Raw genomic sequence first — 14,760 nt, forward strand, 5'->3', positions numbered from 1 at the left:
GCGGTGGTCATTCCCTGACCTTTCCACATTGTCCGTATTTGGTGGTGACGGGCTCGAACCCCGGTCTAATCAAGAAGTGTGTGCTATGCACTGCTGCTGCTGCTCACCTGGCTACGGAGGCACCCTGGAGACTAGGCACCAGCGGGCGAGGTGCCTAGTCTCCAGATTATTGAGCATGCTCAATGCCGATGGGATTCTTCCTCTTGCTCAGAATAATCACCTGAGAGGGAATAAATTCAAATTGAGGAAAGACAAATGTAGGATAGATGTGCAGAAATTTGCCTCTAGCCAGCGGGTAGTTGGTTGGTGGAACAGATTTCCATCCCTTGTTGCGGAAGTTGATAACCTAAATAAATTTAAGGCTCAGCTGGTCAGGTATTTCGAACGAATGGAGGGGTGAAATGGGAGTGGGGTTTTTTTTTTAGCTGATGCTGCATAAGCTTTCTTTCTTGCGTCATATGCCTCTACTAATGCTAATGCTAATACCCTTGTGGACAAGAAGGAAAAGGCTACCTATCTGGTTGACATAGCAATGCCAACACTGGTAACCTTCAGAAACTCCATGAGGAAAAACTCAGGAAGTACACGAACCTAAGACAGGAGATCAAAGAAATGTGGCATATGCAACAAGTAATGGCCATCCCGATCATCGTGTCAACCACCAGTATGGTGCTAGAGACCCTAAATAACAGCCTAGCAGCAATAGATCTCCCAGTGAACACCTACAAGGAATTCCAGAAAGTCGCAATCCTGAATACCTGTGACCAACAATAACACCAGACATAAAAATGACCCTGTTTATTTGGTGGCAATACCTGTCATGGGATGGAACCCCCCCAATTAGGGAGAAAAATATAAGAGCAACAACATTCAGTTTTTTAACTGAATTAGTTTTACAGCACTAAACCTGAATATTACATTACTACCAAAAGTAATGCTATGTGATACCCAATACAACAGTAACAAAACAACTATTCCCAGCTACTATAGCAATATACACTGTGCTGCCACTTTATTAGGTAAACCTACCTAGTAGCATGTTGAGCCTCCTTTAGCCTTCAAAACATCCTGAATTCGTCTAGGCATGGATTGAACAAGATGCTGAAAATGCTGTACAGGAATGGAGTACTATGCAGACATGAGTGTGTCACGCAGTTCCTTGAGATTCGACGGAGGTGCAGGCCTGCAGCGAACAGCCCTTTCCAGCTTATCCCAAAGTTATTTGATAGGATTGAGATCCGTGAACTGAGCAGGCCACTGCAGCAAAGAAAAGTCATTGTCATGCTCCTAGAACCATTCCATAGTGATTCGAGCTTTGTGCACCAGCGCATTATCCTGCTGGAAGTAACCATCTGACTGAGGATAAACTGTCAACACGAACAGATGCACTTGGTCAGCAATGATGTTTAGGTACAATGTGGCATTCAAGGTGCCTCCGTAGCCAGGTGGGAAGGAGCAGCAGTGTGTAGCACACTGTTTCTTGATTAGACCGGGGTTCGAGCCCGTCACCACCAAATACGGAAAGGTCAGTGAATAACCACTGCATATCCTGGAGCAATATGGCCTTAGTTGCTAATGCTCCTAAAAACCAAACAACAACAACAATGTGGCATTCAGACGTGAATCTGTGGGTATCAATGGACCCAACGTGTGCCAAGAAAACATTCCCTACACCATAACACTGCCCTCACCACCTTGCACAGTAGTCGTCAGACATGACGGGTCCATGGATTCATGTTGTTTTTGCCAAATTCTAAGCCTTCCATCAACATGATGCACCAAGAACTTCAACTCATCAGACCAAGCAACTGTTTTTCAATCCTTGATAGTCCAGTGCTGGTGTTGTGATACCCAGTACAACAGTAAAAAAAAACAGAAGAACAAGAGAGCAAATCTCCTATAGGAGGCATGCTCTCTTGTTCTTCATTGATAACAAAAGTATGCAATGTGGCTGTTGTAGCCCATTCATGACAAAGTGTGACTAGTGGTCTGTTGCGATATTTTGTTCTGTGCACCAAGGTTGTATTCTGACGTGATGTGCAACATTGTGGCATCTGTCTGCTTCCACAATTCTAGCCATCCTCTTCTGACCTCTCTCATCAACAAGCAATTTTCTTCCACAGGAGTGCCGTTGAGAGGATGTTTTCTGTTTGTTGCACTATTCTCGATACAACCTTGAAACTGCTGCATGAAAAGTTCAGAAGAACTGCTGTTTCAGAGATGCTTTGTCTTGCCCCTACTACCATGCCATGCTCGAAATCTGTTAGATCACTCCTTTTCCCCATTCTTGGTACGGTTTGTATGCTTAACTGATACTAAAAAGCTTGTTCTGCTGCATTTATATCCACAACTGTGGTCATGTGACTTGCAACATTGTGGGACAAACCATTTGTGTGCACAGCAGGGGTGTACCTAATAAAATGGCAGCACAGTATTTGTATTATGCAAAATTTATTTAAAAAAATGAAATGCAATATTAATTACATGTCCACAGAACATTGAGAAAGAAAACATTCATAATGTGATATTTATGTTGGCAGCAGCCAACTTTACTTTCATATTTAACTTCTAAATATTTAAATATATACAAAAATAAACAAATGTGCATAATTAAGGCACTTGGTTCAGCAAAAAACCTCCAAATTATCATAGAAAAAGTCTTGAATTTACAAGTGAGCTGATGATTGTCTGCCACCAAATAGTCTTGTTTCCAGATATTACATAAATGAAATTCTTCTGGAATGGTTATTTATTAGATTGCAAGCAACCAAAAATATAATGCTTCTCACTCTAGCATTTTTCCATAAATTATTTATATAATAGCAATTTATTAAAAATATTAAAAAGAGCTACGGAGCCCAATATGTCCTATTATTATAGTAATCTTTAAGTAATAGGTTAAAACCTCATACTTTTTAGTAGGACTGTTAATCTCTCAATGCTCAATTGCAAATGATTATAATATGAACTTATCCCCCACACACATAGTCATAAATCAATTAAGTTGAAATAACTATTAATTAAAATGACAATGAAAATAATCCTGCCTTCAACTCTCATATTATATCAAGGGAATTGGAAAGAATACAGAAAGATGGCGGCCACCAACCTCCAACAAAACCAACCAACATCTCAAGTCAACATGAGTAAAAGCAATTATCGTAAAATTCTAAAACGACGAAACAAATAAATTAATCCACACATAAATTAAACCTAATTTATGTGTGGATTAATAAGGTTTAATTTATGTGTGGATTCATTTATTTGTTTTGTAGTTTTAGAATTTCACAACAATTGCTTTTCAAATCTCATGTTGACTTGAGATGTTGGTTGGAGGTTGGTGGCCACCGTCTTTCTGTGATTCTTTCCGATACCCTTGATATGATATGAGAGTTGAAGGCAGAATTATTTTAATTTTCATTGTCATTTTAATTAATAGTTATTTCAAATTAATTAATTTATGACTATGTATGGGGGATAAGTTCATATTATAATCATTCGCGATTGAGCATTGAGAGATTAACAGTCTTACTAAAAAGGTATGAGGTTTTTACCTTTTTTTTTTATGAAAACCCCAAACACGAAAGGTATCAAAACCTATAGTACTTAGTACCGTGCATGGGTTGAAGGAGAAGTATGGGGGAGGGGGATGCCGGAAACTTTGCTCTAGAGACTAAACATGGGTTTCACCACTTCAAGCCTCCAATAAGCAAAGTGGTGGTATTTCACCGGGTGATGAAAGTCATCTACCACCTGATGATTTACTTAAAGAATAGTAATTTACATATTATTTATATAATAGATAAATTACTATTAAAAACTGCCACTATTCTTTATGCGTTTATCTTAATCTTGTCTACATAACTCAGGAAATTTCTCCTCCAAAGACATTTAGAGTTCATAAAACTTTTATCTGCTGTGCCACAACTGTGAATCAGACAACCTATAAAACTCTTATCAGGCAAGAAGCAGTTATACTCCTCATTCAATTAAGTAATTTCTTTATTTAAAAAACTGCTTTATTTGATCCTACATAACATCAAACTATTCCTGATGAACATATAATGAAATATCATTCCCCTTTCTGCATAGCAATTTATAGGAGATAAAACAAATATATAAGATATAACAAATAAAATAGCAACTATTTTAATAATAATACAGCAAACCCCCGCTATTCGCGGGGGTTACGTTCCTGAGAAATGTCGCGAATACCGAAAACGCGAATACTGAGTTATGGCTCCCATAGTAATAAAGGGGTTCCGTTCCAAAGTATGAAATATATAAGAAAAACTAGTCTAAAATTTTGTCTATGTATGTATTATATGTACCTTCATAATATGACTATGTACATAGACAGTACATAGTGAAATGCAAGCATATGGCATCGAAATGAAAATAAGATACAATTTAATATTAAATGTAATATACCTTTGCTAGCAAAAAAACTTATCCCGCCAGTGCTATCACCAGTTTCGCTAAAGTGTTAATAAAGGAGTTTTGCCTTTTAACGAATGATGAGTGAACTTAACGGAATTTTATTTTGAGTTCGGTCTTCTATCCACATGTTTAAAGCTTTTTCTATTTTTTCTAATTTAACATCACGAGTTACAGAGCAAATTTTTGAAGCAATTAGTGCGTTTTCACGGACACTACGGCGGATTTTTCCTTCCGATTTCTTGATTGATCGTACCGTTGATTTTACCGTTGATCGTACTCATTGATTTTATAATGTTTTGCCACTGAGGAGACACTTTTACCATTAGAAATTTTATCTAATAACTCAATTTTATTTGCTAATGTCATCACCTTCTTTAATATTTTCACATTTCTCTTGTTATTTTTAGCCATATTTTTGTAGGAGTTAGAAAGAACTTGTCCACAATAAAGTCACTTTCTTCCGTTAACACACTCGAAAAAGTCCGTTTTACACTGCAAAACAGTAGATTTATCATTTTTGTAAGCAAATCAATTTATAAATTGATAAATTTATTCAATTTATAAGCATATAAATTAAAAGCAAACGACGAAACCTTCCATGACAAGCGCATAACACATACTGAACAAGGATTGGAGAGAAACATCCACGCTCGCGATTTTGTCACCCCTCTCCCCCCACCCACTGAGCACTGTTTTTACCGGGAAAGATAATTTTAGCCATGCCCATGTTTTTTTATGGCGGAAAATATTCACGGCGCTTTAAAATTCACATTTTTTAGGTTTCATTTTATATTAAATCGGCGATCGCGAATACGCGAAACCGCGAATAGCGGGGGTTTACTGTATTAATATAGTTTGACTATTGACTAACCTAATTTTAAATCATAATTTCACCTTTCAGAACTACTGTTAACACAGGTAAAAAGTAATCACCTGGACTGCAAAAGATCAGGTACAGATTTTTGTTGTGGATCTGCAATAGTTGTGTGTGTGTGTGTGTGTGTGTGTGTGTGTGTGTGTGTGTGTGTGTGTGTGTGTGTGTGTGTGTGTGTGTGTGTGTGTGTGAGAGAGAGAGAGAGAGAGAGAGAGATTAACATCTTAAAGAGTCAAACTTACATGGCTTAGAATAAGATGTCTCTTCCACTTCATTTTCTTTTTTTCTGTACCTATAAAACATAACACTAATTTAATTTACATAGTCTAAAATGTATTACTGAAGTATAAACTTGCCTGACACAATTGATAAAGAATGCTGCATACCCAATTCCTAAATACAGCAAACCCCCGCTATTTGCGGGGGTTACGTTCCTGAGAAATGCCGCAAATACCGAAAACGCGAATACCGAGTTATGTCTCCCATAGTAATAAAGGGGTTCCATTCCAAAGTATGAAATATATAAGAAAAACTAGTCTAAAATTTTGTCTACGTATGTATTATACGTACCTTCGTAATATGACTATGTACATAGACAGTACATAGTGAAATGCAAGCATATGGCATCGAAATGAAAATAAGAAACAATTTAATATTAAATGTAATATTTATTAGAAATTTCAAACAAATCTTTCAAACAAGTGCCTTTGCTAGCAAAAAAAACATATCCCACCAGTACTATCACCAGTTTCGCTAAAGTGTTGATAAAGGAGTTTTGCCTTTTCACAAATGATGAGTGAACTTAACGGAATTTTATTTTGAGTTCGGTCTTCTATCCACAGATTTTAAAGCTTTTTCCATTTTTTCTAATTTAACATCACGAGTTACAGAGCAAATTTTTGAAGCAATTAGTGCGTTTTCATGGACACTACGGCGGATTTTTCTTCCGATTTCTTGATTGATCGTACCGTTGACTCATTGATTTTATAATGTTTTGCCACTGAGGAGACACTGTCACCATTAGAAATTTTATCATTTTATCTAATAACTCAATTTTATTCGCTAAAGTCATCACCTTCTTTGATCTTTTCACATTTCCCTTGTTATTCGTAGCCATATTTTTGTACGGGTTAAAAAGAACTTGTCCACAATAAAGTCACTTTCTTCCATTAACACACTAGAAAAAGTGTTTTACACTGCAAAACGGTAGATTTATCACTTTTGTAAGCATATCAATTTATAAATTGATAAATTTATTCAATTTATAAGCATGTAAATTAAAAGCAAATGACGAAACCTTCCATGACAAGCGCATAACACATACCGAACAAGGATTAGCGCGAAACATCCACGCTCACGATTTTGTCACGCCTCTCCCCCCCCACCCACTGAGCGCTGTTTTGATCAGGAAAGATAATTTTAGCCACGCCCATGTTTTTTTATGGCGAAAAAGTTCACGGCGCTTTAAAATTCACTTTTTTTTGGTTTCATTTTATATTAAATCAGCAACCGCAAATATGCGAATACAGATACCGCAAATAGCGGGGGTTTACTGCATAGCAAAATATCAAACAGTAATTAGTCAAATTGCCTCTTCCCCACCAAGCAGATGATTACAGATTATTTAGTACATCTAATTAGCCACTTCTCTGTTGCATCCTAATTTTCTTCGTACACCATGTCATATTCATGTCATGTTGATACTTCATACACCATGTCATTCTAAATATAAAATTTACATCTTAGAGAGCATAGGATGTGTCTTTTTATTTATTTATATATAATATGGAAATCTAATATACTAAGTAAAGGACAATATATAAACTTAAACATAAGTTAAAGGAGAGGATTGTTTCCACATAAAAAACTATATAGTAGTCCATCTTTAACAGTTGAGTATGCCTTACCCCATATTTAGTACAAAACATGCTAAAATGATAGGAGGGAGTACATAATGAGAGCCTTGTCAAGAGTGAGAGTGCAGTAATGCACACTGTGTTTGAGTTAATTGCGATTCAAGTTTACATGACTGCTAATACTGTAAACAATAGTATTCACTGTTGAAATTATTAACTCTGGCCTAGTGGGCATGCTGGAATATAAACAAGAACAATGATCCTGGAAAGATTATGTAAGACTTATGGGGATAGAATTTTTCCAGCATAGTCTGTAGTTATTAACTGGAGAGTCTGTTATCATAATTGTTGGGATACACTCAAATAGAAGTGAAAGAATATTTATTGTTGCTGCTATCAAGGCAATTTTAGGTGGTTTTGAAAGTTGCTAGTTTTGAGAGGGGCTGTTAATACACAGACTAATAGTTTAACAGAAGCTCCAAAAAGAGGTAAAATTGATTCTTGTGCTGTTTCTAGGACATGCAGCAGTCTGGAAAGGAAGGTGTGGGAGATTACAAGTCCTGCTGTGGGCCCTTGTGGGCCAAGAAAAGAATATAGGCTGTGCTAAAGTTACTAAGAGAAAAAAAACAGGTGCACATGTGCTTGCTTGTACGTTAATTCTAGGAGTACAGTGAATAAATTTGATGAATCTGAAGTACTAGTTAAGTACTCAAATGTAGACATAGCAAGAATGTCGGAAACATGGTGCAACTCAGACTCAGATACAAGGGATGCAGAATTTGAATATGGTAAGTACAATGTGTACAGAAAGGACAGGAGCAGGGGGAGTTACGCTCTTGGTTAAGCAGCACATAGAATTTAAGACAGTGCACCAAGTTGACATGAGTGGCCAATGTAATGTTTAGTCAGTTTGGTGTGACATATGCACTGGGAAAAAAAAAAATACAAGTAGGAATATGGTATAGGCCAAATGACTAGCAAACAGAGCAAACAGCTATACAGACAAATAGATTGCACCAATAAATGTCTTATGATGGGGGATTTTAACTTTTCAGATATGGAATGGAACTCGGGAGGATAGTAATCACTTGCACAATAGCAGAACCTTACTGGATTTACTGAATGGCTGTTTTCTACACCAGCATATCAGAGAGGCAACGAGAGAGAGCAATACTCTTGATTTAATTATGAGCAATAACTCTTCATGCATTAAGAATTACTAGGTAAGTCATAATATATTGATTTACTTAAAGATATAACTACTGTCAAGTATAAAGGGAAGGAGTTTTGCTTTCATAAAGGAGAGTATAATGGTCTTAGATAGTTATTAAATTCTTTTCAGTATGACCAACTGATGATATTACCAAGCGAAATTCAAAATGGAAAGCATTCAGGGAAGTAATCATACAAGGTACTAAGCTTTTTATACAATTAAAAGATGCTGTTCAGGCGTAGCCCTAAATGGATGACAGATGAATTGATGAGACTGCTGATGGAGAAGAAAAATACATGGGGTAATTATAAATTATCAGGGACACAAAAACCCATAGTAAGTATAAACTAGTCTGCAATCAAGTCACTAAGGGGGTTAGGCAAACTAATGAAGATTATGAAAAGTCTTTGGCTACAATGCAAAGGAAAGTAGCAAAGAGTCCTTTGCTGTTAACACTATTATGTATATATATAATGTTAATACTAGAAAGAAGGTATATGAACCACACTGGTCCTGGATATAAATAGTACAACTGTTGATGACCAGTTCAGGTTGCTGACAGACAAATATTTTGCATCTACATTCACACATGAAGTTTTTGGGGACAAGAACACCAAAAGTATATCAATTAATAGTAAATAGAGCACTTGGAGCTGACAGAATCTATCCAGTTATTATCAAAATAAGCAGCAAAAGAGGTAAGCAAACCTATAGCCATAATTACAAGAGCATCCTTGGATTCAGGGAAGACCTTACAGATTGGTAATGTGCAAATATATCCCCTATGTACAAAGGAAGGGGGAGAAGATCAAAAGGCCAAATGAGTAATTACAGTCCTGCAAACTTGATTTCTGTTTCAGAGAAAATAATGGAGTCAGTAGTGAAAAAGAAATGCAGGATCATCTTTACATGAATGCAGTTATATGGCAATCATAGCATGCATTTGGTAATAGGGAGACGTCTGATTAATCTGATTAGCTACTATGACATAGTCACAAGGAACGGGATGCAAAAATAATTATGACATCACATACTTAGATTTCACTAAAGCTTTTGACACTGTTCCACACAAAAGATTGCTGTTCAAAGTGATACAATGTGGCAATTTTCTGTTATGGATAAAGGGATGGTGGAGTGGCAGAAGACAGAGTGGTTATTAACAGGCACTACCCTTCTTCGATTAACTTATTAATGATATTTCTCAGGGTTCAATGCTGGACCCATTATCAATATTTATTAACAATATTGATGAAGCACATCAAAGTTAATGTCTGTGCTTGCAGATGATACAGAGGTTAGCAGGGTGGTTAATGATGGGAATCAGGGTATGCTACTGCAAAAAAGACCTATAAAAAATATGCAGATGGACTGAGAAGTAACAATTGAGCTTTAACATTGATAAATGCAAAGTACTGCATACGAACAGCAGTAATCCCAAAATAGCATACTAATTGGTAACACACTCAAGGTAGTAAAGAATGAAAAAAGTCTGAAAGTAACTGTAAAGTCTGATATAAAGTTTGCAAAAATTTAAATTAAAAGGATGGTCGTAGAATAGATGTGTGAAAATTTGCTTTCAACTAAAGAGTTATTGTTTGTTGGAACAAACTTCTATCTGGTAACATCGACGTGTGGAAGTGGATAATTTGAATAAATTTAAGAAAAGATTAGAGGGAATGGACAGATGATGTAAGTATTTATTTATTTTTTGTTTCCTTGCATCATTTACTAATACTAATGCTGAAGTAATTGTTATAGGCTGTTTCTGGATCAACTTTATAATTCCATGATCACGCCAAAAATACGGTTTTAATTCTAAACAGAATTAAAAATTAAATTACATGCAACTATGTAGGAACATTGAAAAATTACAAAAAACACATTAAAAGTAAATTATCATCTTATCTAACAGAAAATATAAAACAATGAATACAGCTAACCTCACACGAACAGCTAACTTCACACCATCAAAACAGAAACTGTAAATGGTGGGACTATGCACTGTACAGAAATTAAGACTGATGACATGGCAATGACATCACTGTATATTAACAGGTGATGATATTTATACAGAGATCGTTTGATTACATTATTAACAGAAAAAATCTGATTGAAGTTTAATAGATATGAAGATATAGCAACGTCAAAAGTATAATATCACCTTGCAACTATTAAAGAAAGGATTAACAATGATAATACCACTTTTTAGGTTATTAAAGAAATAAACAAAATGAAAAAAATTACCTCATATTATGAATTATAAAATTCTATAATATATCAAGAGCATAAAGTTTCAAGCTATCTGTACATGAATTAAAAATCCATGTACAGGTAGTGCAACGGTATCATTTTGCATGTAGAGTCAAAAAAGCAATATAAAGGGATCATTATACAGCATCCCATATTGTGAATCCCTTCAAAAGTTTCTATATTCGTGCACTTCATATAAGTAACACTTCTCCAGACAGAAGGTATACTGCTATTTACTTTCAGTTGAGTACTACCACCTATAGCACTTTCAGAGATTCTTCTCTGCTTATCAAGTGAGCAGGCAAGCATTGAGTGTAGGAGTTGACAACCATTTGTGACCTGATCCAACAATATGAAAGATCCTAAGAAGTGTAAGCTACTTAATTCCATAATAAAGGGGTAAGGCTTCAGGCTATGATCAGGTCACATCTGTGGTGTCAGCTCCTATACTTAGGAGATGCTTACCCACCAATAAGGAAACTACAACCTCTGAAATGGTGATGTCTGAGTGGTGGCACTGTGTATAAACAGCAGTATACTTTCCTTTTGGGAGAAGTGCTACTTATCTGAAGTGCACAAGTATGACAACTCATGAAAGGATTTACAATATGAGGTGCTGTACAACAATATCTTTTTATACAAACTCTGCTTGCTTCATTTATGACTATGTATAAACTGATATTAATGCCTATAAATATTTTCATAACCTGAAGCATCTATTATGGAACACAGAGGCATGGCACACTGTACTCAACACAAAAAAGAAAGGAGGTTTGAAGACAGGATATTCAAGCATGAGGAAACTATTTTAACAGCTAAATTCACTCTCACTGAGTACCACTGATGCAAGTAGCATAGTTCACTCGATCCTAGTAAGGCTGAAAGAGCTGACCACAGATGAAATTACTGTATTCATTCTTGATTGTGGCCCTCATTTTTTTACATCAAATCCCAGTGTAACTTGTAACAGAGGGATCCACATACAGCAGATAATGGACTCCACAATTAATAATGCCACACAAAAGATTTGCAGACCAAATGAAATCATCTATATCTATGAGGCATTAATTTCCTCACTTGTTCTTAAAGCACAATTGACTTCTCTTTTTCTCCTCCCTCCCTTCTTGTTGAATGCCACTCAGCTTTACTACTGTTGTGTTAAGTAGAATGAATTTCTGCCTCTTAATATCATTTGTGAGCCACTGTTAGTGAGCTGACAAAGGAGAATATAGCTCCAAACACTTCTCTCTTTTATGTGTACATTTTATGTTTTTATTTTGATTTTATATTCTTAATTTATGTGTACTTTTATTGCTTTTATTTATATTTTTATGGATGTATTTAATTTTATTTTATTTCAATTTCACTTTTGCCATTAAAGCTAGTTTTATTCTCTGTTTAGTCAGGGTGACAAATACTTTATTATATATCATGATCTTGACATTCAAAACTGTTTTGCTAATATGAGATAAGAGTTTTAGGCAAATGGTTAGGATTATCAGATAGGTAAATGAATCACTTTTGTGAAATCTAACATTGTGAACTAAGCATTGATAATAACCAAGTCATCAAAGAAAATGGCTTCATTATTAGAAAAACGAGCATGGAGAAAGTTGAGATTTTGTAAAAGGAACATGAAATATGAGCAGAGGGATACTCAGAAGAGATATTCCTATTATAGTTAGGGTATTTAAATTTTTAAATATAATAGATGATAAAATGATGACATCATTTCAGATGATATACACTGCCCTACCATTAATATCCAGACTCTCTTCCACTGATAGTTGGTCATGTCCTACTCAAGCACACATATCAGACAAATGCCTTCGAAGAGACAGTAGTATAATTGTGAATGCAAGATGCAGTGATCGACAAAGTTAACAAACTTCCAGCATGGAATGATAATTAAGTGCCACATAAGGAATCAGTCTGTACATAATATTTCAACAGTACTGAAGATCCCCAGGTCGACAACTGGTGATGTGATCTGCAAATGGAAACAGACTGGTGCTGAAATCATCATGAAATGAACTGTAAAACCTCCAGAGCTGACAGATGTAACAGGAGAAAGCCCTGCAAAGAATCATCTGCTCAGAATGCAGGTTGATGTTGTCACAGCACACACACACACAGGCCCTCAGTGAGACAATTGGGACACATGTCAGCACTAGTACAGTACACATGACTCTGCATGACCATAGGTTAACATGGTCATGCAGTCATCCACAAGCCACAATTAGTCAGACTAATGCCAGATGCATCTAGCCTGGTGCAAGATCCACTGTTCACTGACCATAGACCAATGGAAAGCTGTGTTTTGGAATGAGGCCATGTTATATCGTTTACCAGTCTGACGGTCATGTCTGGGTGTGGTAGATGTCTGGAGAAAGCTACCTGCTTGACTGTATCATCCTGAAAATTAAGTTTAGCAGATGCAGTGTGATGGTCTGAGGCTGTTTTGTTTTTCATGGTATGGCCTGGGAACAGTGGTTGTTTTGGACAAACCATGAATACTGAGGTCTGTCTAGATGTTCTGGACATCTACCTACACAGAAAACGGCAGCACACAGAAAAATGTCCATACCTGTATCAGCAGGACAATGCTCCATGCTGTACTGCTGGCAATGTGACAAACTAGTTTGAAGACATGAGATGAAAAGTTGGACTAGCCAGCCCAAAGCCCTGAATTCAATCCTATAGAGAACCTTTTGGATGAAATGGAATGCCGGGTGCATGTGAGGAGAAACTCCCCAAAAAACAGAACTGAGCTGGTCACCACTTTGAAGGCTGAATGGTGGAAAACATCAGAGGACATTTACAAAAAACTGGTAGAGAGTGTTCCAAGGAGACTAGAGGATGTCATAAAGGCTAAAGGTTTCAGCACACGATATTAATTTTCCTGTAAATAAAAGTAATTTATAGATATACAGGTGTCTGGATATTGATGGTAGGGCAGTGTATATTTATCATCTGAATTACCAGAATTTCAGATGGTAGTAAACTTGAGGGTTACTGCTTACCTCTTATTAATAAAACTAACACAATCATGTACGTTAGAATCTCTAAATTCTTTTAGCTGTTGGAAAAAATCTGAAGAACGATACACCACACTTTTACTGGAACTATCAATCAACCCAGATATCCAGTCATACCCTATTGGAGGTGATATCTTGTTATCCTGAAGAGAAAGAAAAAGAATTATACACTGATAAAATATATATTAAGTAAAATAAAATTTCAAAAAAGTTAAATTATATATATATATATATATATATATATATATATATATACGGAAAAAAAAAAAGGTTTTTAAAAGTACAATAATCAGCCTAAATACAGGATAAGTAGCACTGCAGCTTATTGTAAGCTGCTTATTCATGTTAGCACTGGTATGGTTTCAATAATTTTCAGTCAGTTTTGTCCATGTGCAGAAGTTAAAGTACGGTATGTCTATTTTGTAGAGTTTGTATGTCTAGTTTTTAGTTTGTAGAAGTTTCTGCAGTTTACAGAAATGAAGTTTTCTTGGTAAGAATATACTTTTGTACTCATAAGTGATTCTGTTACTCTTCTCTACATCCTTTCCAACAACTACTTCCTTCCTAAAATGAGTTGGCCAAACACCCATATGCCATATTCAAGATGTGGCCTAACCACAGCTTTATACAGTAGGATAATCAACCTCTTTGTCCCTGCTACTGGATAAGTTCATGTAACATCATTCACAGAACCGATGAGCTATCCTGGCAGCCTGTCTACAATGTCCAGAGAACTTCATGTTGCACTGCACAATCCTCCATGACAATATAGTTGTTTCATCACTTGTCACTCATGTGGAGAGAGAGAGAGATCCAGGCTTGATTCCTGTTGAAAACTGGAGGAATTCCTCTTGACAACGGGAGAAATTCCTCTCGAGAACTGGAGGAACCCCTCTTCAATTGAGGCTGTAAGCAGATCTCAGGTAGTAGGGTTCCCCCTGTGAGTTATTCCAGGTATAAGCCAGTTTTTCAGCCTGTACAATCCAAGTCAGCCCATGAACACACATTTGTACAAACATAATACACAGTAGCACAATATGGTATAAGTTGGCGGTGGGATTAAAACCCAATAACAAAACACAATCATTT

General features: G+C 36.1%; 1 protein-coding gene across 3 annotated transcripts in view; it reads right to left on the reverse strand.

Annotated features, from left to right (window-relative positions):
• LOC150076035 (uncharacterized) overlaps positions 1-14,760 on the reverse strand; it is an 80,566-nt gene that overhangs the window by 22,735 nt on the left and 43,071 nt on the right. For all 3 annotated transcript variants that reach the window (XM_090387183.1, XM_090387182.1, XM_090387181.1), the window contains exons 5-6: positions 13,657-13,814; positions 5,557-5,606 (exon numbers count right to left, since the gene is read on the reverse strand). In XM_090387183.1, the coding sequence (XP_090243309.1) occupies positions 5,557-5,606; positions 13,657-13,814 (208 nt within the window). The remainder of the gene's footprint in view (positions 1-5,556; positions 5,607-13,656; positions 13,815-14,760) is intronic.

The sequence above is a fragment of the Mastigoproctus giganteus genome, chromosome 13 (assembly GCF_048544385.1).
Source record: "Mastigoproctus giganteus isolate SK-2022 chromosome 13, ASM4854438v1, whole genome shotgun sequence".
Classification (NCBI taxonomy): domain Eukaryota; kingdom Metazoa; phylum Arthropoda; class Arachnida; order Uropygi; family Thelyphonidae; genus Mastigoproctus; species Mastigoproctus giganteus.